This window comes from Globicephala melas, chromosome 7 (assembly GCF_963455315.2).
Source record: "Globicephala melas chromosome 7, mGloMel1.2, whole genome shotgun sequence".
NCBI classification, from domain to species: Eukaryota; Metazoa; Chordata; class Mammalia; order Artiodactyla; family Delphinidae; genus Globicephala; species Globicephala melas.
Genome location: NC_083320.1, coordinates 42,915,226 through 42,943,184, shown reverse-complemented (window position 1 = coordinate 42,943,184; position 27,959 = coordinate 42,915,226). Strand labels below are relative to the sequence as shown.

The window sequence follows — 27,959 nt, the reverse complement described above, 5'->3', positions numbered from 1 at the left end:
CTTGAGGAAGCTTCTGAATTTTTATTATTCCAAAAATACTTTTTCTTAACCACAAGCACAGAGGCATTACTGAAGATGTACTGTTGAGTGACGCACATTTTTCTTTTACTGTATAGGTTTCTTTTTTAAAAATTTTATTGGAGTATAGTTGATTTTATATAGGTTTTCAAATTTGTAATTTGAGATCCCTTTTTGCTTTCTTAACTAGATGCATTTGTTAAAAAAGCCAGTGCCATTTTGCAGCTAACCATGTAGTTGTAAACAGAGAGAGAACACATTCACGTGTACCTTGATGCCCTTGCTCATGGTGATGCTGTTGATCTTGTGCATTTCCTTCTGTGCTGTGTATGGTTAGACCCTTAATACATTCTTTTTGCTGGTGAGGTCAGAATAAAGAGAGCTGCTTTCTTTTACCTCTGTGTAGATGTCACTGGGAAAGTTTCTTGTGGACTGGCATTTTTGGTTTTTAACATTCTTTGTAACCAGACCCAGGAGGCTTGTGCACCCCAAAATGAAGGAAGTCAGTCTCTCCAGAGTTGAGTTTTTTTTTGGTTGAATCAGTAATGATGGAAGCTGGGACAGGATCTTAGGAGATGATGTATCCGACCCCTTTGTGGGGAAACTGAGGCTCAGAGTTGGCAGTGTGCCTAGGATCACACTGTGCGCTAGCTGCAGACCTGAGTCTGCAATATGGCACTTGTGGGTTTTTTTCTGGAGCCACTGTGGTGGTCATTCCAACCTCTGGTCTGTTGCAAAATGCAACAGCTGACATTTCCCGGAGAGATAACTTGCTTCCTTACCCCAAAGAGTGCACTAAATTCAATATATTTCCCTCCATTGTCACTGAAAAGAGCCCGAATGACTGAAAGGTACCTTTTTAAAAGAAGGTCGTTTTGCTCTGGTGTACCCCAGGCTATTTTATGTGAGAGTCTTTGTTCAGCCAGATGTCTTCAAAAATTGATTTATAGGGACCCCCAAACTGATGGCTACAAGAAAGCCTACTTGGGTGGCTCCTAGGTGCAATTCACCGTACTTTGAATTATAAGGGAACATCTTGAGTGCTCGGATGGTCTGATCAAGTATGAAGAGAGCAGAAAGAATCACTGTACAAGCGATGTAAGCAGGGGGAGGGGCCAAGGACAGGAGGACTTGGGTGAGCGTATTAGCGTGTGGGACTCAACTGGGACCCTCTGATTAACAAGCCAATTCATCTGGAAGGAAACTTGATTTTCCCCAGGTGACTGTATTCTATTTAATGACCACTGGTGGTATTTGGGATCCGCACACCGGCCAGGAACCAGTCAGAGCTGTCAGGTGTGCCAGTTACATGTGAGCTGTTTTACGTTCACCTAGGGGTTCCAGGGTGTCAGGTTTGCCAAACTAAACACGTTTTTATTATTGGAATATTTTTGAATCCGCATGAGGGAACAAATTGAGAGGACTGTGGGTTATAATTAGCACATCCCAGTGCAGCTGAGTTTGTGTTTCTGGCTATAACAGTGGTTTAGAGTTTTTGGCTACTGTGTCCCACAGGAACTCATAGGCCTTTTCAGACGTTAGCTCATGAGTTCTCGTAACATCCAGTACAGGACAGCATGACCATAGGTTCCCCCTAAAGCCAGGATGGCTTGCCCTACATTCTTGACCTTCTAGGATTTTGGCTGGTGAGGGTACCATGCTTGGGGAGCAGGTGGAGAGGGAGGGCTGGGGGTGGCTTTCAGACCCAGTCTTAGGGGTCGGTGTCATTCTCTGAAGTCTCCCTGCCCTTCAGCAGTTGTTCCTGCCATGACTCTGCACAGCTTCCTCCAGGAAGTGACGGTGGGGACAGTGATGTTGGCTGCGTTCCTCCTCCGGGTACTGAACTCCATGGGGTGTCTATTTCAAATGAGGCAGTGCTTGAGGTTATTTGCATGGACACACCTGCCAGAAGACAGCAGGGCAAGAGTAGGGGAGCTCTTCAGGATCAGGAGAAATGGGCATTGCGAAGGGAGGGAGCTAACATCTGGTGAGAGCCTCTCGGGAGTCAGGCTTTGCTTTCTTGAAAGAGAAAGTGGGGCTTCCCTGGTGGCGCAGTGGTTGAGAGTCCGCCTGCCGATGCAGGGGACGCGGGTTCGTGCCCCGGCCTGGGAGGATCCCACATGCCGCGGAGCGGCTGGGCCCGTGAGCCATGGCCGCTGAGCCTGCGCGTCCGGAGCCTGTTGCTCCGCAACGAGAGAGGCCACAACAGTGAGAGGCCCGCGTACCGCAAAAAAAAAAAAAAAAAAAAGAGAAAGTGGAGTGGATGTTGTCATCCCTGAATTTTTAGATCAGAAACTTGAATTCCATAGATGAATTCCCTTGGATTCGAGCTTGGGTCAGTGATTCAAAGCCTGTGCTGTTCCATGTTGGGGTGGATCAAAAGGGAATTCTCAGTCCTGGAAAATTCTTGCAGCTAAACTTGTAGAAAGTTACTCTTTCCCAAGTAAAGCTTCTCTTTAAAAACTGTGGAATATTCTGACCTTTGGTGACTTAGGAATTAGATTGAAGGGTGTGTGTAATATTAATATAGTAAGTGTGAAAGCCTACTGTCAGAACAGATAGGAGAGCTTCCTCACCCTGGCTCTTCCAGAAACCAGATGTGCAACATCTGCTGGGTCCATTTCTGTCTCTTAAAAGAAGGTTTTGCCTGGGATCCTAAGAAATTTTGCTCATACATCAGAAGAGATAGTTTGTAGTAATCCAAAACCTTCAGTGTTGTCATGGCAGCCAGTTATTTTTGACTCAAAAATCTTTCCAATTAGTCTAGATAATACATTTTTCATTTCCACTGTTAGAAAAAAACTTTTTTTTAACCTGTCACTTTATGAACTGTAAAGTTCTATCTAGATGCTATCTTTCAAATCCTTAATAACTGGACTGTGCCTGGGGTTGAGGGGAGCCCAGCTCCTGGTTGATGGCTTTGGTTGATATGGCTAGCCTTTCTCTACCCAGACAGAAACGAACCTTGCCCCTGACACTGAGTGGTCCTGGCCCGTCTCTGCCTATTCAGAGGAACCCTCTGGGGTGTGAACTCTTAGGTACCCAGAATGTTGCATTAATTGCCTTTCCCATTCACAGAGCTTTTTAAGATTTGAGTCTGACTTTATGGCTTAGGGGCTTCCGTATGCTTTTAGCTGTTTATTTTCATTCCCAGTTCAAATCTGTTCCATTGTATCATTGCCTGATAATTTAATGTCCTTTGTGTTACCCATAGTTTGAACTTAAGACAATAGTTATTGTATGGAAACTGCCCAGTAGTTGGGCCTGTTTTTCCCTAAATCCAAGATTGTAACAAAAGCCCTCCTACTAGCAATCTATTATATATTCTTAACAAAAAGCTTTAGAGAAAAGTGGGTAAAACCTCAGTATGTAGTGGTGGAACACAAGATTGGAAAATCAGATAACTATGTGAAGTAAATGCCATGAATCGATATACCCTGTCTAAGCTTCTCTAAGGAAGTGTGTTGATAGGAGTGAGAATTGGCATCCCCTCTGCCTTTTCGCAAAAGCATGTCACGGCCCACTTTCTCAATCTCTGGGGAGCCCTGCAAAGCACCCCGAGTGGTTCTGTGTGGCCCACTAACCCCTGCTCCTTTGAGAACCATGCTGCTTGAGTAAATTGTCCTAAAGGATGCAATTTTCATTCCGCTTGCCCTTAGCTTCGTAAATACCGAGAAAGTGTCTCGCCGTTCGGTTTCTAACCCGAGTCTCTCATGATCTTTCCTGTTCTTGGGGAACCATGCAAGGCTGTCTGACGGGAAGGGGAGAGATGATGGAAACAGCCCTGGAAGGAAGAGCGCGCGGTGTCCCTCTCACACGCATCATCTACCTGCTCCGCACCCCAGTGCCCTGTGAGCCAGCCCCCTCGGCCAGGCAGCGGGGTCTTCGCACATGGGGAGCTCAGGCCTTCTCCAGGGGCCGGGGGAGACCAGCAGGCTAACAGCTGTGCTGGAGGAGTAGGGCTTGTTCAGAGCGTGCTGCCTATGGGGCAGCGCTGCTGACACTGGTTGAAGTCGGGGGATTTATTTAAGACAAGCAGCTCAGCTGAACCACTGTCAGGATCTAAAGCAGCTTTTCTGTCTGTCCCAGGTGGTCCTTCTTGTGAGGTTTGCCTTAGGGGGCAGGGGAACTTGGTTGGGGAGAGATGAGACGGAGGAGGAGGATGTCTGGAGTCCGGCTGTGGAGTCATGTCATCTCTGATAAGGAATTTTTTTTATTGAGGTAAAACATACATAATGTAACACTGACCGTTTTAACCTTTTTAAGTGTGCAGTTCAGTGGCATTAAGTACATTCGCATTATTGTGCAACCATGTACCTGTTAAACAGCAACTTCCCGTTCCCTCCTCCCTCAGCCCCTGGTAACCACCATGCTAGTTTCTGTCTTCATGAATGTGACTGCTCTAGGACCTCATATAAGTGGAGTAATACAGTACTTGTCCTTTTGTGACTGGCTTCAGTTAGCATTATGTCCTTAAGTTTCATCTGTGCTGTAGCACGCGTCAGAATTTGCTTCTTTTCTTAAGGCTGAATAATATTCTGTTGTATATATATGTCACATTTTGTTTTGTGAATAATGCTGCTTTGAATGTGGGTGTTTGAGTCTCTCCTTTCATACCCTACAGTAGAATTGCTGGGTCGTATGGCAGTTCTCCATTTCATCTTTTTGAGCATCTGCTAAGGCATTTGAATATTAGCTTAAAGACACTGGAGAGTTATTGAAGGATTTAAAGCAGGACTTACCTGATCAGACTGTGATTTAGAAAGGCGACTTCGGTGGTGTGGCCCATGGATGGGGGAAGGAGAGGGCTGGCAGAGGCTGTCGGGGAGACCACTTAGGAGATGTTGCCTTCAGCGTGAGAAATAATGAAGGCTGAGCTGGGGCAGTCACAGTGGGGAAGGGCGGGGAAGGGATGGAGTGGGAGTGATTAAGCTGATATAATCAAGGAGATAGGTTGGCTGTGAGGGAAGGAAGAGACAGGGAGAGGCCAAGGATGGGAATCTGAATCAGTTGTGGCTGTGGAATTTAGGGGGAGTGGAAGGGTTTTGTTTTGCTTTTGTTTTCTTGTATTTTGGTGTGTGATGATACAAGAGACAAATTTTGGATGTATTGTGTACATATTTGTGTGCCGAGATGTTAGACACAGCCAAGTGATAGAGATGATTGGTGGGCGGGCTGTTGATAATGTGGGTTGCTGATTTGGGGGAGGGGGAAAAGCTAAAGCACAAGGGGGCAGATGGCCATGCAGTTTGGCTGAATTTAGAAGTGTTGGGGATATCATTGGTGCAGCTCCATGGTTTCATAGCTCCTGTGGATCTATTTCACATTCCTACCTGAGGCAGAAATATTGATATATATGAAAATTTGTAACACCAGAAACGATGGCCAATTCATTGGTTATAAAAATCAGGTTTTGGGACTTCGCTGGTGGCACAGTGGTTAAGAATCCACCTGCCAATCCAGGGGACACGGGTTCGATTCCTGGTACTGGAAGATCCCACGTGCCTGCGGAACAACTAAGCCCATGTGCCACAGCTACTGAGCCTGCGCTCTAGAGCCTGTGAGCCACAACTACTGAGCCCGTGTGCCACAACTACTGAAGCTCGCACGCCTAGCGCCTGTGCTCCGCAACAAGAGAAGCCACCGCAATGAGAAGCTCGCGCACCGCAACGAAGAGTAGCCTCCGCTCGCCGCGACTAGAGAAAGCCCGTGCGCAGCAACAAAGACCCAACACAGCCAAAAATAAATTAATTAATTAAAAAAAAATCTGGTTTTGTAAGGATTCTGATGAATCCAAAAGGATTTAAACTAAAGCATGAGAGTGTTGGATTTGTCTTATATTCTTTTTGCTCATCTACATTTTCTGATTCTTTTTTCTGTAGTGAACATGTATTGCTCTTAAGCATTAAAAGGGTCATTTGAAGTTTCAGAAGTGGCCTATTCTCTTGTCTTAACCCTTTTACTGGACTGTGAGCTCCTGGGGGTGTATAAGAGGAGGAAGTACCATGATTTTTCACAGTGTGTCCCTAGCACTTAACACAATGCCAGGGACCAACAGGGCTCAATACTGTAAATGGTGGTTGAACTGAGTTGAATGGAAATTTAATCAAACTTTTCTCAGAGATGAGATTCCATGCTATTCTGAAAGATCTGGAAATTCCAGTGCTTCTCAGTCACTTAGCCCATTGCATTAGGTACGGAACCGGAACCGCGTCCTGTAGACTTGGTCCCTCTTTTACCTTTGTCTTGCCATCAGGATTTGCTGAGTCTTATTTTGTTCATGAAGTCTTGCCACATTGGCCTTGTTTTCTTACTTAAATGTGTTTCTCATGTTATTCTTAAAAGCATTAGCAATGTCTTTGGGAGCCAAATAGCTCAATTCTGTTTCCTGTCCTTTGTTGATAGTAATATGTTTTTAGAGGAATGGATCAAAGCGGCTTGAAGCCGCAGTCATTATTTTGCCTTCTGGTCTGCTTTGACAGAACCAAGCAACCAAGGATGGCAGCTGTGAGAATGTGCCCTTATTGAATGAATCAGTTGTCAACTGTAAATTTGCATACTTGTTCTCCTTTTGTGTTTCTGTGAATGCCTGCCATATGCCAGAGGCTGTGCACTGTGCCTTTGGGGAGAGAAAGATGAATAAGGGTGACTCTGGACACCAAGGAGCTGATTCTCCAGAAAAGGGTCTAGGATGCATACATGACCACCCTACAAGCAGGTTAATGAGGGGAACTCGAGTCAAATAAGAACAATTGTTACTATGCTAAGCAGACACCCTGAAGGTGCTGCCTCTGATGTGTATTATTGATGACATTATAATAGACGTGTTTCAACTGTCCCCATTTACAATTACCAAAGCAGTAGATAATCTCCTTTCATTAAGTTTTCCTGCAAGTGGCTTTTATGGCTTTGCTTTAAAATTTCCTTCAGATTTATTTATTTAATTAATTTATTATTTATTTTATTTATTTATTTTTTTGGTGGCACCGTGAGGCTTGTGGGATCTTAGTTCCCTGACCAGGGATTGAACTCAGACCCACGGCAGTCAAAGCACCGAGTCCTAACCACTGGACCTCCAGGGAATTCTCATTATTTTTTATTATTATTATTATTATTGTTATTATATATATATTTTTTGCAGTACGCGGGCCTCTCACTGTTGCGGCCTCTCCCGTTGCGGAGCACAGGCTCCGGACGCGCAGGCCCAGCGGCCACGGCTCATGGGCCCAGCCGCTCCGCGGCATGTGGGATCCTCCCGGACCGGGGCACGAACCCGTGTCCCCTGCATCGGCAGGCGGACTCCCAACCACTGTGCCACCAGGGAAGCCCTATTATTTTTTTAAATTGAAGTATAGTTGATTTACAATGTTATGTTAGTTTCTGGTGTACAGCAAAGTGATTCAGTTTTTTATATATATATATATTCTTTTTCATATTCTTTTCCATTACGGTTTATTACAGGACATTGAATATAATTTCCTGTGCTATACAGTAAGACCTTGTTGTTTATCTTTTTTATGTAATAGTTTGTAGCCCAGAGTTTCTTCAAATTTAAAATTATGTTCATGACTTAATGTTAATCCCTGTTAACCATTGCACCCTGAGCTCTGATTTGTGAGTGTTCTTTCAAACTCTATAGTAAAACTCTTTCAACTTAAAAATACACATCGTTTCTCATCTGTGGCACTCTGAGACCTTCGAATAACATGGGAGACCACCAGATGCTATATTTCAACTTAAACTGCATCTCTTCTTAGTCATTATTAAATTATCAATTACTTTGCAACAGCTTTTCAGTGTTGCTGCTTTGATATCAATCGTAGAATGGCCATGGCCTTCATAAGGTTGTGCCATGAAGTTTGGCCATGTCTGTGTAGGGCTGTTGGTTTGGGGAATGCTGGTCTTGACATTCCGAGCATAGATGACGTTAACATGGTAGGTGGCTGGTCATTTAAGGTTGGGACTGAATAGACTACTCATATTTAAATGTTAGGTTACAGATGGCATTTTAAGATGCTCTAGGATGTTTATGTTTCATTCTCTTTCGGATTTTGAGGAATTTTTGAAATGATGCTTTCAATACTTTAAATGGTATTTTTATACTGCAAAAGATGCCAGTAAGTGAATTGGTGTACACTGAAATATAGGTAGTAATTTTGGAAGTTTTTGAGATGAGAGTCGGTGGGGGAAGGAGTGGTTGTGATCATATATTTTGTTTTTCTTGGATGGACAAACAGATGGAAAGAGCTGGGGCAGCCATGGAGTCACCGGGTATCAGTTGATGTGCTTGGTGGTTGGGCTAAATCAGCACTCTTAGGTAGAGGCCCCACTTCCAGGCTCCTCTGTGTTTCCTCGGAGGGCTCCGCCAGTGGTTGTATTTTGTAGATGGCTTTCACCAAGGTTGGAAGAAAAAGATGAGGTACCTGTAATATTGAAGATGTAACCGTGGTTTAAAATTATATGTTGGGCACAGTACTTAGTGTTCATGTCGATTAGGGATCTTGGTTGCTTGCAATGCAGGAACGATGTAGAGACTCACAGAATTGCAGAGGTTGGAGGACCAGGAAGGATACGGGCTTAGAAGCTAGGCAGGAACTTAAGAGAGACTGGAGGGCTGGGCGGCAGGATCCGTAGCAGAAACCATGGCACAGGAACCACCTGGTTTCATGATGCTGCTGTTGCTGCAGTGAATAATGAGTGTAACCACCAGCTGTCATCATGACCTGGGACTCCAAGTCACAGGAGGATGTCATTGGCTGTATATAAGCCACGTTCCTTGGGGTAGAGAGAGAGCAGATCTGTCTCCTTTGAATTCTGTAATGGGAACTGGGTATTGCTTCTCACTAGATTACTTGTCGCAAGGTAACTGGGCCCCCTGAAAGGGAGATTGGGTGCAAATAGGAATAGGATTGTATACTGGATGGTGTCCCCTTTAAAATAAAAGACCAATGTTTACTATGCTCCCCCTTTGGCTGCCCAACATTCACATAAGCCTTTCTTTCCATACTTAGGCTTACGAAAATAAAATGCCCCAGCCAACATAATGCACCTCTTCCCTGTATGGCTGAAAACAGAGCCACCCCCTCCCCAGAGGTTCTCAAGAAAACCTCCTCTGTCCATTGTCTTCTGTGGCCCCATCTAAGTGGAGCATTGGGGATGATGACTTTGTCATGCTTTAGCAGTTGTTTTTTGTTTTATGAGTTGGAGGTCTTGGGGTTGATTGTCTTAAGAGTCAAGCCACTTGTAAGTCACTGTCAGCCGTACTTCTTTGCAGTGTAGATCCCTTATAAACGTTGTTGGCTTTCGAGGTTTATCTGCTTCCACGGACTAATAACTAAAACCAGATATACTACCAACCCCTCAGGTTTTGAACCTAGAACTTGGTCTGAGAACTTGTCTCTGGGCGATTGGACCTGGCCTTGTTGCTCTGCCGAGTGCCTTAGCTCTTGGTTAATGGAATCCACCTGGGAACAGTTAAGAAGCTTAAGAAGCAGTAGAGCAGGTGATACCTCCCCTGTGCTGCATCTTCATGGTGGGAGTGCTATCCCTTTTTCAGGCTGTAGAGATGAAACAGTTGGGGCTTGGGATAGAGGACTTCTCCTCTATGTCCCCTGCCCCCAGGCAGAATGACTCAACTTAGTAGCGTCATATGTTCTCCTCTCTGGCTTTCAGACAGACCAGTTTCACAGCAAGCATGTCTTTTTCTTGTAGATCCTTAAGAAGTAGCCAACACATACTCTGGCATCTTTTTTTTTTTCCCCTCGAATTCTTGAAAGTTGCAGGCACGGGTCCATGTCATAAGGCACAACAGGCCGTGGTTTAATCAGCTGTGTCTCTATTAAGTATCAAAGGTGATCTTGCCAGTCTAAGATAGTAAGTAGGTCCTCATGCCTCCACTCAGTGTCCTTGGCTCAGCCAGTCCGCGCTCTTCAGTGTGTTACTGACGCACTCCATTTCCTCATGCCAGCTTCTTTTATTGGGTAAGATGCTTTCTGTGGCAAATAACAGAAAATCCAACTCAAACAGTTTAAATAATAAAGAGAATTAATTGGCTTCTGTGACCGACAACTTGAGAGCTGTGGGATGGGCTTCAGGTGTAATTTGATCCAGAGGTTTGTGATGTTATCAGGTTATTTTCTTTCCCTGCCCTCCTCCTTGTATTGTTTTCCTCCTCAGACTAGGCCCCTCATGAAAGCAGACATGGTCACAGAAGTTCCAAGTATCACATCTGTAAATCATGCCACCCAGAGGTAGATGGAACGAACCTTTGTCCTCATATTCCAAGCCAAAGCCTCAGGCTCAGTTCTATGACCAGCCCTGAATCAATTACAGCGTCTGGGAGGTGGAAATGTGTTGATTGCCTCAGTGTGGATCGCTCGCTACATTCCCGGAGCATGGGATAAAATTGGCTTGCCTGGAACAATGTGGTTTCCCCTGTGGGTCTTGGGAAGGGTGCAGGTGGACATCTGTGTGTCAAACAAAAAGTATCCTTAGTGCTCTATGTACGTTCCCATATGAATTCTTCTGATAGTTTATGGAAACCTTGAGTTAGCAAGTGATTCTGAAATTTGTTCCTGTAGTCAGCGTTGCTCTTTCAGAGAAAAAACAAATCAGTTTCTTTTGGCTGAACGAACTATTCCGACTAATTTCGTTGAGATGTCGAAGTGAACCAACCAGGCCTGGAGATGGTCGTCATGGTAAGGGAAATCAGTCCATGTGTGCGAAGATAGGAAGTATCTCTGTGTCATTTTCTCAGTGTCCCAGTTTCACCAGGAGAATGAAAATGAGGGGGAGGATGTCACTGTTTCCTCCCCCCTAAGTGCCTAGGTGCTAAAAAAGTTAAATGATAGGAAACAAAACTGCTGGCATGACTAAGTGGATGTTGCTATTACCTTTTCAGTTGGTTTACTTTATTGCTGTATTTTGATTTGCAAAAGTTGTATTTTCAGAGTTTTTCACTTTTACCCACTGCCTGTAACTCAGCATTTGTTTTGCTCTCTTCCGCCCTTCAGATTATAAAGTTGGGATAGAAGTGTAAAAATTAGAACCCATACTCTTGCTTGAAACTTGTATTTGAAGAAATGGTGAAACAGGTTTAATTACAGAGAAAGACTGGCTGCTTAATTACTGTTACCTGCAGCGAAGCTGCCGTCTTTCTGCAGCTGTTTCCATAAATAGACTTTATTATATACAGGAATCTACCCCAGGGCAAAGAGTTCCCATTCTGCCTCTTTGCTTAATTTAAATTGCTGGTTTGCGGTGGTTATTTTTGAAACTCTTCTCAGGTTGACTTCCCCCTTAATCCCTAAGCCTTCTTCCCTCATCTGCCAAATTGTATGTAATGCATCGCAGCTAGAGTGCTTTTGGCATTTCTCGAGTCTGAGAACTTGAAATTTGATTTAAATGTTAATTTATTGTGACAAAGGTTGGGTACTCATGTTCCTATTCCTGTACAAGTCTTTCCACGGACTTGGCATGGGCCCAGCTGTCTCCCTGGCTTCTGCTGCATCTCTAGAGAGTGGCAAGTACCCCTCCCTCCACCTGGTTTATTTTGAAAGATCTGGCCTAGTTCAAAGTGCGTGAAACCGTTCTTGGTACGACTATTGTTGGGTTTTAGCGATACCTGGGGCTATTTATTCCAGGTGTACTTGGTATGAAATTTAAAAAGACATTAACAAAAAGTTAACCCTGTTTTTCTTCTTTTGAGTATTAAATACTTCTTTATTGGTTGCTTTCGTTTATGAGAGAATCTTGCTGCTGCTTCTTGGTTTCAGTTTTTTGGCTTTTCAGTGCACACTTGAAAAAAAATTCCTTTTTTAATGGGTCAGAAATAAAGAATGTGTTTGGATTCATAGAAATCATTAATAATTAATAATAAAGAATTATGTCATTCCCGGTCTTTCCCAGTTCTCTTTAAAATAGCCCAACTAAATGTAGTTTCTTTTGCCTCTAAGAGACCTACTAGATGTTCTAGACTAGAATAGAGTACATTTATTTAAATTGCTAAGCCTTAAGCAAGAAGACTGACCTTTATAAGATATAGGATGCTTGAGTGACTCCTTCATGGAAAGAATCAAATGTACTCCCCTCTCAGTATTAGGGGCATGAATATATGTGAACATTGATTAGTATCCTGAAATATTATTTAGTGTTAGTATCCTGAAGTTAAACAAAATTGACCTCTGCATTGGAAGTATTTAGAGGGAATGGCCCAGATGAATTTAGTTCTACATCCTGATGATATTAGAGAAAGCAGCATAACACACACACACACACACACACACACACACACACCTCGCCACACCACACACACTCTCCTAAATTCAGATAGTACTCTTGACAGTGATCAGATTTGAAGTCTTGGGCATTTAACCTTCTGCTCTTGGGTGGCACCGCGCACTTTAGAGTGGGAGTCCAGTGCTGCCTTTGCAGCGTGCCTGTGTTTTCCACTTGGTAGGCTTTCACGTTGAGCTAAAAGGAAACTAGTATTTCTGGTCTATTCGTTGCATGTTAATTCAGTTTTGCTGTTCTAGCGGTGTGTCTGTTGGAATGAGCGTTGAGAATATTGAGGTCACTCTTGGCAGGTTATATCATATAGGCAACCTTTGATTTTCAAGTGGGGTGTATCATTTTCTTTATAAGTCAGCGTTGACTCCTGGAATGAAATTTCTCCCCATAGATGTAGTGTTATAAGTGGTGATTTAAGTTCTTTTAGCACAAAATGTAACACACTCCTAATTAACCATAAGCAGGATTTCTTAATCTCCCTGAGCTTCCTTATCTTAAAATGGGGATAATGATAACAACCTACCTCATAGAGTTGTGAGGATTAAATTAATTAATGCATGGAAAGTTCTTGATACAGCATCTGATATGTGACAAAAGTACTCAGTAAATGTTAGCATCATTTTTTAAACATTTCCTGGGAAATGGCATTCTGCATTTCATCATGGAATACTGGGGGATGCCGTCTTCGGGCAGCAGGTTCCTGTGGGTTCAAGTCTGACATTGGTAGGCAAGGGCTAGTGGAAAGGGGTGGGTTGGGTTCTCTTGCTAGAGCTTTGCAACTTCTGGTTGGGGAGAGGAGATGGTCTACAGAAGAAAACGGTGACCCTGGCTTCCTAGTGGCTCTTTCTGTAGATGGACTTTGCTTGGGTTGATGACTGGGAGGGAGGTTTGTTTGTGGCAGCAGGTTGGCAAGTGGGGCTTCTAGCAGCTTGGCAGTGACTGCAGCTTCCGCAGAGGCTTCTGACGTAGGTTTTGGGGGCGGGGGCGGGTTACGACATTGATGAGGCAGGTGAGGGCCATTTGGAACTAGCAGTGTTTCATTTCTCCATTGGTGCTAAGAACCCATCTGAAATTATCTTGCTCATTTATATTGTCCCCCTTTCCCTCTTTCTTACAGCAAGAGACTATGGCCAAAATGGAGGTGAAAACGTCACTTCTGGACAATATGATTGGAGTTGGAGATATGGTTCTTTTAGAACCTCTCAATGAGGAGACCGTCATCAACAACCTCAAGAAACGGTTTGATCACAATGAGATATATGTGAGTGTGCACTGGAGGTCGTCTGGGGGGTTTAGACTTTGCATTTTGTGGCACAGACCTGGCTTTTCTTCCTTAGACTCTTCTCTCTTTTTTCTGTTTGTTTACTGGAGTCCAGAGGTATTTGTTTATACCCTCAGGAAGAGTTTTGGGTTTGCTCATTTGGCACGTGAGTAATATCGCATTAGAGTCGAGTGAGTCTGCTTTCCACACGGTGTTTGTAGAGGGCTGACTGTGCAGAGTGTTGCCCTGGATGTCGGGGGTGTTCTAAAACAAGTGGAAGACTTAGTTCTGCCCTCGGAGGAACATGTATTCAGGAGGAAGTTTGAAATCCACAGGCGGCTTCTTGGATACCTTCGTAAGATTAGCAGCCTGACCTTTGAGAAGCTACTCATTAAGATGCAAGGCAGTGAACCGTCAAAAAAGACATAAACCTTCTTAACATTTGTAGTTAGTAGAGACAGGAGCAAATTACCAGATACGAATATGTGTTTGGTCCCTGGAGATTTGGGAATAGTCATGTCCTGCTATACAAAAGTATCATGTCAGACACAAAAATGAAAACATATAAATATATACAGTAATAGAAATTTTATGTTGTAAAAATTCTTTATAAAGGATTTCATAGTGTTACTCTATTAAGTTTGTTAAATATATTTAAAACATGAGTCAAAAATGCTTTTATATATAGCTTTTCAGGAATTTGCATAAAGCACAGGAATTTGCATCTGTTCAGGTAGAGACATGTTAACTAAACCAAGGAGATGAAGATTCCCTGTACCAGCAGCTGAGAAGGAAGTGGATGGATGGGGTGGAAGTAGTTTTAATAGCTTCTGACTCGCTTCTGAGTTCTTTTCTCCCCATGTTGTAGTCTATCTGTGTCTAGATATGAATGGGATTATTGGGACCATGCTTCATGTTTTTCTGTCTATCAGTGTGGGGACAGGAGGAGGAAACATAAGTAAATAAAACGAGAGAATGTAACTGATTATAACTTTGTAGAACTAACATATTTTTAAAAATTATATGCGAAGCTGTATTTTATGTTGCCTATAGCTTTCCTTTCCAGATAGGCGATCATGTTTCAAGGATAATTTTGGATAATTAATTCTTTTTTTTAAAATTTATTTTATTTTTGGCTGTACTGGGTCTTTGTTGCTGCGTGCGGGCTTTTCTCTAGTTGAGGTGAGCGGGGCCTATTCTTCATTGCGGTGCATGGGCTTCTCATTGCGATGGCTTCTCTTGTTGCAGAGCACGGGCTCTAGATGCGCGGGCTCAGTAGTTGTGGCCCGCGGGCTCTAGAGTGCAGGCTCAGTAGCTGTGGCGCACGGGCTTAGTTCCGTGGCATGTGGGATCTTCCCAGACCAGGGCTCGAACCCGTGTCCCCTGCATTGGCAGGCGGATTCTTAACCACTGCTCCACCAGGGAAGCCCGGATAATTAATTTCTTGATGAAACAGGAGTCACCATCTGGGAACTGAACTTTCAGTCTTTCTTGATTTGATTGTTGGAGGTAGGGGGAGGTTGACAGTAACCTGAGATATATGGATACTGCTTTGGAATATTAATTTGGTAACTGGCTGCCAAACTAACTAAGAGGTGTAGTTATGTAAACTGCTGATTCAGATGGAAGAGGTATAAAACGCCATTGCTGTAGAGCAGGTGAGAGGTGTTGTTTGGTTTGGCAGTGAGGCCCCGTGTCACCTTTCCTCAAAGTGTAGCAGTTCAGTTTTCAGGTGGGAAAACATCATGGTTCTGCAGCTTTAATTGAAAATGTGGTCTGATAGCAAATAAAAGACAGACTTTAAACATTGGTCTTTGAGATGGAGATAGGAGGCATCAGATATATCCTAACCGACGTTGGCTGATCATTTTTCTTTCTGGCTCTAAGAGGCACAGTTCACTTTCAGCTGAATTGAGAATAGGATGGAGAGTAGAACATTACATGCATTCAAATACCTGATTTGTTGTGCCCACTAAAAATAAAAGAATCTCCTTTTTAACAAAATGTCAAGTGTTAACATTCATGAGTCTTTAGCAGACGAACTCTCTGGGTTTCAGCCTTACATGATTTTATTTTCTGACTGTTTTAGGAATGTTCTTTCTGGTATGAGACAAAAGCAGAAAATTGCTTTTTGCTTCCAGATATTCATATAATTAATGTTTTCCATGATACTTTGGGACTATTATTTCCATGAGATGTGTGCCTTCATTTTGTAACTTTAAACACACGTCTTATTGGAGAATTGGGCATTCTCTATTTTAAGCAAAAAAGAAAAAAAAAAACAGCTTATAGGGTAATGTGTGTAGTATGATCTTATTTTTTTTAATGGGGGTTTATGGATGTGTCCATATGTTTGTATATTTGTATGAACATAGAGAAAGCCATGCTAACTTTAGTACCATGCTAACTTTAGCATGGGTGGATTTAGGCATGCTAACTTTAGTGGGGTGGGTTGGGATATGGGGACGGGGAAGAGTTATTACTCTTTTAGACCTCAGTATTATAGGGCTTGTTAAGTCAAGTATGTATTGGTTTTGTAATTTTTTTTTTTTTTTTGCGGTACGTGGGCCTCTCACTCTTGTGGCCTCTCCCGTTGCGGAGCACAGGCTCTGGCCGCGCAGGCTCAGTGGCCATGGCTCACGGGCCCAGCCGCTCCGCGGCATGTGGGATCTTCCCGGACCGGGGCACGAACCCGTGTCCCCTGCATCGGCAGGTGGACTCTCAACCACTGCGCCACCAGGGAAGCCCTGGTTTTGTAATTTTAAAAAAATACTGTACGATAAATTTGATTACCCCACCTTACCCTGTGTAACCCCACATGATGTATATACTACCCTTGGGAGATCTGTTTCTGGCCCTTATTCTGATAAGCGTCCTGCTTTGCTTTTCTTCTTGGGTTGCTGAAAATTGTTCAGCTGATGCCAAAGGCCAAGTTAATGACATACAATATTTTACTATCTTGTATTTCACTTTGTTTTTTAATTCTTTCCCAGGAAGAGAGGGTACAGTTTTTAAAATTTTTTTATTATTTAGTCTCTGTTGTAGTCTCATAGCTTTACTTTATCCTATAAAATTGTGTGATGGTCTCGAGTGATCCGTCATGCAAACATACCGAACAGTCATTTGTATGTTCAGAAGCCGTGGTTGATAAGGGGGCCTGTGAACAGAGGGACGCTTGGCTCAGACTTTAGAACTCTGGCTGTACCCAGAGCTTTTGCAGCCTCTTGTGTGAGCCAGCTGTAGGTCAGGGGACCCTGTTCTTCCAACCTGCCCCCCACACCCCCGCTTTCACCACCATATCTAGAGGTAAGAAATATTCCCTGCCTTCACAGAGTTCTCACAAGATAAGAGTTACCAACTCTCTAGAGTATTTATAACCCCCAGTGATCCTCTGGATCTCCAGCCAGCTGAATCTGGAAGTGGAATCCCTGGTGATCCTGTCATACTAAACCGGAAGCTCTGGGTAGGCCAATGAGTCACACGTCCTCCTCAAACTACTGACTGTGGCCAGGTGACCAGAATGAGCTGAATGGCTTCAGAAAATGATGTCTGCTCCTAGGATTGGCGGAGGGTCAGTTTTCTCCAAAGTAGATGGGTTGTGTGTAAGTAGGTTGAATACTCTACTAAATATCTCTATCAGCGTGTGAGGAAGAGGGAAGGGCAGTGGATGCTGATGAGGCCCTCTGCTGTAACCCCGTCACAGGCTTGGTAGGGAATTCTATAGTGAAGTGGTTTTATTGGTGTTGCTACCATGCTGAAGGATATGTTCCATGAGAAGCATTTATGATTGGAATTCTAAGCTTCAGGTGCAACCAAAGGCATGCCTCTCAAGACTTTTCTCCTGGAGAACTCCTTATGGTAGAGAAGAGTAGGGACTTCCCTGGCGGTCCAGTGGTTAAGACGCCACGCTTCCATTGCAGGGGGCACAGGTTCAATCCTTGGTCAAGGAGCTAAGATCCCGTATGCCGCATGGTGTGGCCAAAAAAAAAGGAGAAGAGTAAAAAGGGCCCTGGGGTGGGTAGTTGAAGTCTGTCCACTTTGGGGAAATACTGTTGAAATCTTTGCTTCCAAAGTCATTCAAAGTTTTATTCTATTCTGTAATGCATATCATATGGTTTTGTTTTAATCTACTCTACTCTTTGCAACCCTTATTTGAATAAGAAGTATTTTTGGTGCTGACAAGTAGTTGTAGTTTGTTTTCTATCTGAATTGTCAGGTTGGGGACCATCTAGATATAAGAGGTCTGAATTAGTCCAATTTTAGGATCTTATGTTAGACTACTTGTAGTTGTAAGAGGACTGCTTTGAAAGTCTAGTAAAAATTGTCTTGATTTTTAGAAGTTGGTACTAGAATTAGGATCCCCATAAAAATAGGATCCAGTACTTCTACGAAAGATAGTAAAGTGCATGCTTCAGGATTATGTCTTCTTTGCTTTGAGTTGGGTTCACACACTTGTTTAAAAAGCCCAGAGTTGGTTCAACACCCTGTCTGTAGCCGGGCAGGTCTCTAAATCTGAGACAGTTCCAGATGTTGACGTGGTCCTTGCGGGAAGGCTGTTCCATTGGAGATGGAGGTGGATCAGGTAAGAACAGATAGAGGGAATGTTGGCCCAGTGGGGTAACACACAGGGTCAGAGACTGTTTGCTTTGATTCCTCACTCTTGGCCGAGTGCAGTGCAGGCTGGGCCCAGCTGCAGGACGTGCTCCAGCAGTCTCTGTGGGGTCAGTGGTGGGAAATGCTGGTTGTGACATTCCTAAGCGCCGCTCTTCTGTATTCTTTCTGTCCTTTGTCAGAGCTTCTTCTGGCCTCCCCACCCCCGTCCACAGCCAGATGGGATGGTGGCAGGATTTCATGTGAACTTGGTATGCAGGAGATGCAGCCAGACGTGATTCTGTTTTTAGGGTGACTGGGCAGGACTGTGGTTCCGTTCAGGAACAGGAAAGCTGCAATTTAAGCAAGAACAAGGCCCAGGGCAAATTTGGAAACTAAAGAACCAAGGTGTCCATTCTCTGACAGGAAGTATTTTTGGTACTAACAAGTAGATTTAGTTTGTTTTCTATCTGAATTGTCAGGTGGGGATCATCCAGATATAGAGGTCTGAATTAGTCCAATTTTAGAATCTTAAGTTAAACTACTTGTAGATGTAAGAGTGACTGCTTTGAAAGTCTAGTAAAAATTGTCTTAATTTTTAGAAGTTGGTAGTAGAATTAGGATCTCCGTAAGGATGGGATCCAATACTCTTATGAAAAATATTCAAATGTAAGTACAATATATTTGGTTTAAAATATTGGAAAGTAAATGAAAATAATACTAGTTAACATTTATTTGACTAATAATAGAAAAGGAAGGTGCTTATATCGATAGCTTCGGATAAAAGGTAGAGAGTAGACCAAGGGTCCCTGCTTTGTTTCTCTTATCTGCCTTAACTCAGGGACAGGCAGGAAAGAGTTCCTTGGTCGGGGCTGGAGGTGGTCTTCGGGCTGTCTGTCTTTTCCTACTTAGAATTTTATATGAAACGCTCAGAGGACAACTAGTATTGCTAGGAATAGCCCTTCTGAGCTGAAGATTCAGTAAGTTTTGTGAGCCGTTAGAGGTTCTTTTAGAATAAACACTTAGTTATGTTGTGGAAACACAGGAAAAAATAATTTGGATACTGTTAGAAACAACCAATGAGATTATAAGTAAAATACGTAAATTTTTTATGCGCCCAAGTCAGCCACAAAATTATATTTAAGGGTGCTGGCTGAGCACAATAAATGAGGTAAACATTAAAAAAAAATACTAGTTAACATTTATATGTTTATGTGAAGTGTCAAAACCACTTTTCATTTGTATACATGAAAATTCCTACCTTTTGGGGATAACATTTTTCCTGAGAATTTAGTATAAATGGTGTATTAGTTTTCTCTTGCCGCAGAATAGATTGCCCCAAACTTAGTGACTTAAAATAACATACATGTATTATCTGACTCTTTCTGTGGGACAGGCATTCGGGCATGGCTTAGCTGGGTCCTCTGTTTGGGGTCTCACCAGGCTGTCATCAAGGTGTCAGCCAGGACTGCAGTCTTGTTAGGGGCTCGGCCCTTTTCCAAGCTCACGGGGCTGTTGGCAGAGAGTAGGGCTGGAGTTCGTATGCCCAGCTTAGTGTTATTCCTACCCAGATGTTCTCTAAATTTTTTTCTTTTTAAAATTTCCTTTAAACAGCCTTAAAAAAATTACACAAGTAACAAATGCTTTTGGGGAAAAAAAATGAGATAGCATAGGGATACATAACATAAAAATGTAATTTTCTTATCTCAGCCTTAAAAAAATTACACAAGTAACAAATGCTTTGGGGAAAAAAACATAACATAAAAATGTAATTTTCTTATCTCAGTACCCCAGTCATTTCCAGAAGTAATGGTAGTTGGGTGGGTCATCTTCCAGATTATGTAAGTTTGATTAAAAATTAAATTTGTTTTGGTTTTAGAGTTGGAAGTAGAAGGTTCTCCTTCATCTAGGTGGATGGGCCTTTACCCAGAGAACCCAGACCCAGCAAATTTGAGTGAAACAAGAACCTTCTTTAATGCCACCTCCCCTCCCACCTTGACCAAGTGGGGGAAGGAAGACGGACTCCTGAGCTGGTGAAATGAAATGCCTAGACTTGACTGTGTATGAGGGGTTCACCAAATGCAGACTCAGCCTGCGCGGCTCGTTGAAAAGGTAGACAATTAAGGAAACATGGAGAACAAATTGTGTGTGTTTTCAAGAGTGTAGCTTTGGTTTTTGGAATGGAGTCACAGCATTAGGGGGCTAGATAGAGCTGGGGAACAACAGCAGACCATGAGGCTGTTGTGTCTAGTTTCGGAGCACAGTCTGTCTCTTGGACAGTTTTGTAATACTTTTCAAAACAATGATTTTTGGTAAAAGCTTGCCAGTTTCAACCTGTCCAAGCTCCCTTAAAACCTTTGGTGATTGAAAAAATTCTTCCTCTTAGAACTTGCAAAATGGCATGAGTTTATCTGTTATCTGCCAAGCTTAGGGAGTACATGCAGGCACTATATAGTACTTGATATATTTGAATAATATTTATAATATATTAATTTAAATGTTGTAATTGAAGCTGTACTTGAAGTTCACTTTGGAGGAAATTAAGGCCCAACTTCAGGTCTGCAGAAATGTCATCTTTTGGTGGCAGTGTGGTGGGTACTAGGAAGCAAGGACCTGAGCTCCAGTCCTGGCTCTGTTACTTACCATCTGTGAGACCTGGAACAAGTACTTTAACTCCCAGGAGAGTGTTTTCTTATTGGTAAAATGATAAACAATGACAGTTAACACGTATTAAGTCCTTATTGGTACAATATGCTATTCTAAGCACTTTACATGTACGTGTTTATTTAAGTTTTACTAGAGTCCTATGCACTGAAGGTTTTCAAATTATCTTCATTTTACATATGAGGAAACTGAGACTCAGAAGGTTAAGTAACCTGTCCAAGGTCACACAGCGAGTAGGTGATGGGGCTGGGATTCATATCCAGGAAGTCTGGCTCTGTAGTTCATGCTCTTAATAATGGTCCTGCTAAGTTTACGCAGTTACCATGTGCATCAGTGATACCACTAATAGGGAAGCATTCTCAGCCTACAAAGTGCTGTTCAACATAACTGAGTATGATACTGAGTGTATAGGTTTTGGAGCAAGGCAGCCTCAACAACCCAGACAAACAATTGAAGAGATAATCCGTATTCCTGCCACGTGTTGAGTTAGCATTCAGCAGTACAGTGACGTGAACTAGTGTGACAGGGAATAAGTGCATTCAGTTCTAAAGTCGTAGGTGCTCTCTAGTCAAAGAAAAGTGATAGCAACCGTTAGGATGGTGTGTTCCTCTCTGGAAGGTGGGAGACGATCTTGGGAGGAGATGGGTTTTCATCCTGTTCACTGGATGGCAGGTGATTGATAACTGCACAGGGTCCTTTATCTTTAAGAGCACACAGTAGAGGGACTTCCTCCCTGGTGGTCCAGTGGTTAAGACTCCGTGCTTCCACTGCAGGGGGCACAGATTTGATCCGTGGTCGGGGAACTAAAAGCCTGCATGCCGCAGGGCACAGCCAGAAAAAAAAAAAAGAAGAGCACAGAGTAGAGGAGGAAGAAGCAATTCACCACAAGAGCCATGTGGCTAATTCATGCGGCTGATTCACCCCTCCCCTCTACACACACATCTCTTTCTGCTCTTAGATCTATAGTACAGATAAGTATTAATGATAATCCTAATTTCTAAAGAGAGGCTGTTTTGTGCATCCAACTGTGTTGTGGCATATTGGGCAAGGCATGGGCCTTTGGCAGACAGGCCAAGGTTGTGTCTTGGTCACTCACAACCACTGTGACCATTGAAGTAATTGACGGTCAGTTCTCTCATCTGTAAAAGAGGTATCATGATGCTTATCTTGTTGAGTTGTTTTGGAGATTAAGGGGCATTTTATTTTATTTATTTATTTATTTATTTTGCAGTAAGCACGGGCCTCTCACTGTCGTGGTCTCTCCCGTTGCGGAGCACAGGCTCCGGATGCACAGGCCCAGCGACCATGGCTCACGGGCCTAGCCGCTCCGCGGCACGTGGGATCCTCCCGGACCGGGGCACGAACCCGTGTCCCCTGCATCGGCAGGCGGACTCTCAACCACTGCGCCACCAGGGAAGCCCCAAGGGGCATTTTAGCCCGGTGCTTGACATATAGTTGGAATGGAGTACCTGACCACATGACCATCTGAAAAACTTGGAAACCCAGCATGACTTTTCTTCAAGATTTCAGACCCTGAGCTTTTCTTATAATCAGAATTTTCTCTCTCTCCCCTTCCCTGACTCTGTCGTTGCCTCTCCTCCCTCCCCTTTCCCTACCCCCTCCTACTTTGGTGTTCATTACACAGATTTCACTTTTGTTGGATTACTACTTTCAATTAGCCACATAATATTATTTTCAAGACTTGTAGCTGGTAGCATACCTGAAACACAGGACCACTCAGTACCTTTAGTTAAGAGACTCTTATTAGGTCTAGAGAATGATACATATTTGGAAAATACTTGTTCCTTACAGAGCAACGAAGATAAGGTAGTATTGTGTTATCCTGCTCTGAAATAAAGGCTGCCCGAAGTGATATTTTTAGCCGGTATTTCGGCGTGGCATAGAGCTCATATATAGTTCTTTAATTCATAGTCTGAAATGACTGTCAGCACAGGAACAAAGGATTATAATATGATGGTAGTTAAGGCATGTCGCAGACTACACTGACAGGGACCATGCCTGACAAGCTTGCCTGATCTAAGGCCAGTGATTTAGCACAGCATAGATAAAAAGATGAATAGGGCTTGAATCTCTCCTCAAACTTTGAGTTGAGAAATACTGAAAAAAATAAAATATCAACAGAAGCAGACGCCAGGAGTCATGATGTGGTGAGGCCATGATGGGCCGTGTGTAGGCAGAGACTGTGAATAAGAGTCTTTGCAACAGGCCAGCTTTGGAGTAGAAAGTGAGAAGACCAGTCAGTAGCAGGCCCAGAGGAAGCAGAAATGTGAGAAGGGGATGAGCACATTGCTAGTGGGACTGGAAAGGAGGTCTTCACAAACTTGTGTTGCTTTGTTCCATAATGTGGCCTCACAGCCATCCATACTCACTTTTGGGTCCCAGCTTTTCTTGTAGCTCGGTAATGGGTTCCTCGGGGGTTCCTGGGTATGTGATTATCACAGTAAAACCTTCAGTACTTGATGTAACTTGAGGGCATCTCTGTGCCCAGCAGCTGACAGAGCTTGACAAATCATACTTCTCTATTCTTGCATCACAGACCTTGGTGTAGAGCTTTGGCGTTAAACTGCTCCTGCTACTACTTGTGAGACCTTGAGCAAGTCTTTAAAACCTTCTAATGCCTTTAGTTTCTTCCTCTGTGAAAATTAGGCTGTCATTATTGGTTATATGTATCACAGATCTGTTCTTAGATGGGGGTGTGAGGTGTATGTCTGAATTCCACTGTTTCAGATTTAAGACCCAGATAGAAGCCTACATCAGTGATTGACCTTATGTTTGTAATTTTTCACTTAGGCAGTTTTTCACGATTTTGAACTGTGTCTGAAAAACCAACCAGAGCGTATGGTAGACCAAACTGTGTCTTTAAAAAAAAAAACAATTAAGACAAAAGCCCTCTTCAGGGAAATTTGGGAAATCTTACAGATGGCTAAATTTAAAATGCTGCGACCCATAATGTCTTGATGTCTTGTGATCAGATTCCCAGGACCCGAGACCCAAGAAGAGGGTGAATTCCTCTGTGTGAAGTGAATAGCATGTTGTCATTTCTGAAGATTCCACCAGCTTGTCTTGTAGAGCCGTTTTCTCAGTATCCCAGGCTTTTCCTACTGGCTTCATTAAGACCATACGTACCTCGTGTGCCCCTCTGATAACTCATCCATTCCCTGTATACAGAGAGCATTTGGTAAGACTTCAGCATCATAGGACTCCTCCATGCATTTAGCTGAGATACTAACGTGTATTGTAGGCTTTTGAGTCCTGATTTGGCTATTTACTGTGGCCAAAAATTCCAGTAGAGCCAAACTCACAGTAGGTAACATTTATGAGATGCTTGCTGTATGTGTCAGGTGGTTCGTGCTTTAACGCACAATCTCACTTAATCCTCAGATTAGACAGGAGGAACCAGTATCGTCCTCCTTGTCCAGATGATGAAACTGGGATTTGGAGAGGTTCAGTCATGTGCCCAGGTTCACACAAAACTGAAAAACTTTGCTAGATAACTTGGAGCTAAGGTTTACACAGTATTTCAAATACATTTGAAGCCTTGTCCTACTGTATGACATAGAATCTGAGCAAAGAGCTCAAAAACACTGAAGTCGGGGTGACTTGGGTTCAAGTTCAGTCAGTTTCATCATCTAACCCCCCTTACCCCACACACTGACTTTTACTTCAAAACTGCTCTCAGACTGAAGCCCAGACTGCTCACTCTGACATTTGAGGCTGTCTGAAATTTGATTCCAGTCTTACTTTCTAAGCTATTACTCACAGGAGGTCTTTGCTTGAGGCAAGCTGTTTTATCCCCTGTGTCTGAAATGTGGTTGGGTGGGCCTTTAGGCTGCTATCCATGTTTTAATCCATGTTATAGCCTGTGTAGAATTTCCTTTTTTTTTTAAGGCTGAATAATATTCCATTGTATCTGTACACCATACTTTGTTTACCCATTCATCCGTCAGTGGGCGCTTGGGTTACTTCTACCTTTTGGCAGTTGTGAACAGTGCTACAGTTGAACCTGGGTGTACAGATATCTGCTTTGAGTCTCTAGCAATTCATACTTAAAAAAAATACATTTCGAAGAATACAACTATCCTAGCGAAAAATTTTTAAAAAGGGCAGGGTTCAACTATGACCTAAAAACCAGAATCTCATATGCTGCTCTTCGGTGGAATGTTACTTTATCCAAATCTTGCCCATCCTTTTAGACCTACCCAAATCCTGTGACTTCTCCAGAGCATTCTTGGAGCTCTGCAGTTGACAGTGACCTTTGCTTCGTTTAAACCCAAAGCACTCCTTTAGGCAGTATGAAAAGAAAGACTAATGCACTCATTTAGCTAGGAATCACTTAAATCCTGTTGCATCTGTTTTTGTGCCTATGGCTGTTAACCCTTAAATTTTATGTTTTATGATATAAAAGTCTCACCTCCTAAGCTCTATTATAATCTCCCAGGGGCACAGACCACAGGAGTGTCCTGTATTTTCACCATGCCTAAGATGATGTTTTGCTTAAAGAAGGCTCTTGATAAATTTGTTGCTTGCTTGTTAAAATGGTTGTAGCCTAAATTCAGTCAAGGAAATCAATGCGGTTGTGCAGCCACGTGAAGGGTTATTTTTACCTGAGTCCTGATCCATCCTGGATTTGAACTATTATTACTTTAGAGGTGAAAGAAACATGGCTTGGAGACTGGGACTTGGAGAACTCCAACACATTCTTGAATATTTTTTGATGACATTTTAGACTAAATACTTAGCGTGAAGTGAGGTATTTAAATAAACATTACCTGTTGCATTGCTACCTTCCTGATTCATTTCTCTGAAGTTAAAGGATGATTGTGACACAACGTCTTGCATTTCTTCAAGAGGTAGGCACAACTTGATGTGCTGGGATAAACATTGAAAAAAAAATTCTTTTCTGTTGAGATAAAAAAATTTCCCTGTAGCTAGAAGATCTTTTCTCCCCCTTTCTTTTTTGTTTATTCCTGGTGGTGTAAGGATTTCAGCATTCTGCAGATAGTCAAAAGGGAGGCTTCTGCCCAACAGAGTAGCTCTCTATTATACAAAGGCGAAGACGCCCGGGTAAGGCGTTGTACAACACAAGTTGCTGTGATGAGGTGTTCTTGGCCACTTTTTGCCAAAGCTTTCCAGGCCTGACAACATGGCTTGTGTGCTCTAATGAAAAGAGAACAGATTCTTGGCTCCTGGTCCTGATTCCACTTTTGTTAGATAATGTGGTCATACCACTTAACTTCTTTGTGCTCCATTGTTATGGACATTGAAATGGAGACTTCATTTCTACCTCATGGGGATTTAGGAAGAGTTTAGTAAAAAGGTGCTTCAGTGTATATTGTATATCAGAACTTCAATAACTCTGGGGATGAGTTTTTAAGAAACTGCAGTGACGATTTGTAAACAAGTCGCCAAAAGTCATTCTGAGGAAAATAAGAAGCTGGTAGATAGGCAGATGGGATGCCTAGTTAGAGTCTCAACAGAGCAGGGGCTTTACAAATATTTTGGAAGAATTTGATATTTGGAGAGAAGCCTCATCATGGTGAAAAGAAGTCATTATAGGATTTCCTTATGTGTATTTTATGGTTTAGTTATAATTTTATTTTCAATTTCGTTGAAATATAAACTTTCAGGGTTAGGGCTTCTTAAGATCTTAATGTTGCCCTGGGAAGAACTATGATATGAAAGATGTGAAAGTCTTGTGACTTTTCTGTTGTGTACTGACGTTTCCTTTACCTGGCCTTGTGGAGGAATGTGTGTACAGTACTGCATAATGGAGATGCACAAAATATTAAAACTGTGCTTCACTATTTAACTTGAAGCAAGTGTTTTTGGTTGGATATCTTTCCAAAATGTATTTATTGCATACGTCCTTGTCGTCGAAAACAGAATACTGTCTGTCTCGTTTTGGCCCTTGATTGTTAGGCTGTGTTCCGACTCAGTGCTGTAATAAGGCACTCAGGGCCCACTGAGCTGAGCTGTTGGTTCTTATTCTGAACAACTCTTCATTTTTATACTTTTAGAATTATTTTGATCACTCCTTACTCCTTTCTTTCCTTCTCGGTCTCTCTTTTTTATCCTTTTTCTGTCTCTTTTTCCATTAGTGGCCGTTGTTTCTTTGCTTAGGGTGGGAGCTTTTAACCTGGTATATCAACTGTATGCAAACTTTTATGTGCATATTATATGTGTGTTTTTTGGGGGAAGAAGGTTCATAGCTTTCATTGGCCTCTCAAAGCCATCAACAACTAGAAAAATATTAAGAAGTGCTCTGTGGCAGTAGTTTTTAAACTGCAAGCTTCAGCCATTGAGTGATGAAAACCATTTAGTGGGTTAGGACCAGCAGTTTTAAAACATTTTGTAATGAATAGAATTGAACAAAGTATATCAGTACATTGCATATGATAAGGATATTTATGATTTTGTGAAACTTATTTCATACATATGTTTGCACATATGTGTATGTAAATATACACTCAAACACACATACTTGGTTGTGATGCAAATTTTATTTTTTACAGTGAGTCATAGTCAAACATTTGAAACATACTGCCATGAGAAGGCCCCAATTTACAGATGTTGCCGCTGTTTCTCTGTAGTGTGCTGAGATGCCATATGCCAAGTTTATTATAAATGTGGCTGAAATGAAAGGGTAGCCAGAAGAATTTTCTTTTGTTCTTGAAATGTTGACAGAATTAATTACATAGGACAATTTAAAGGGGAAGGTAAAATAGCAGATAGACCAACAGCGACACTAGCATGGTTGCTGCATTTGAAAGTAAAACCTGGTCCTGTGAGCCCTGAGGGTGAAGGCTACAAGCAGTGGTTTTTTTTGTGTGTGTGTGTGTGTGTTACGCGGGCCTCTCACTGTTGTGGCCTCTCCTGTTGCGGACGCGCAGGCTCAGCGGCCATGGCTCACGGGCCCAGCCACTCCGCGGCACGCGGGATCCTCCCGGACCGGGGCACGAACCCGCGTCCCCCGCATCGGCAGGCGGACTCTCAACCCCTGCACCACCAGGGAAGCCCCCAAGCAGTGGTTTTTAACTCTGGTTACACGTTTCTTTTTCCGGGGAGGCTGTACGAGATGCAGATGCCTGGCCCTTCTCCCGACCATTGAAATAGAATC

The 27,959-nt window shown here is 42.9% G+C and overlaps 1 protein-coding gene across 4 annotated transcripts in view; it reads left to right on the top strand.

Annotated features, from left to right (window-relative positions):
• MYO1B (myosin IB) overlaps positions 1–27,959 on the top strand; it is a 183,189-nt gene that overhangs the window by 18,613 nt on the left and 136,617 nt on the right. For all 4 annotated transcript variants that reach the window (XM_060302130.1, XM_060302128.1, XM_060302129.1 and 1 more), the window contains exon 2: positions 13,424–13,567. In XM_060302130.1, coding sequence (XP_060158113.1) covers positions 13,433–13,567 — 135 coding nt within the window. In that variant the 5' untranslated portion in view covers positions 13,424–13,432. The remainder of the gene's footprint in view (positions 1–13,423; positions 13,568–27,959) is intronic.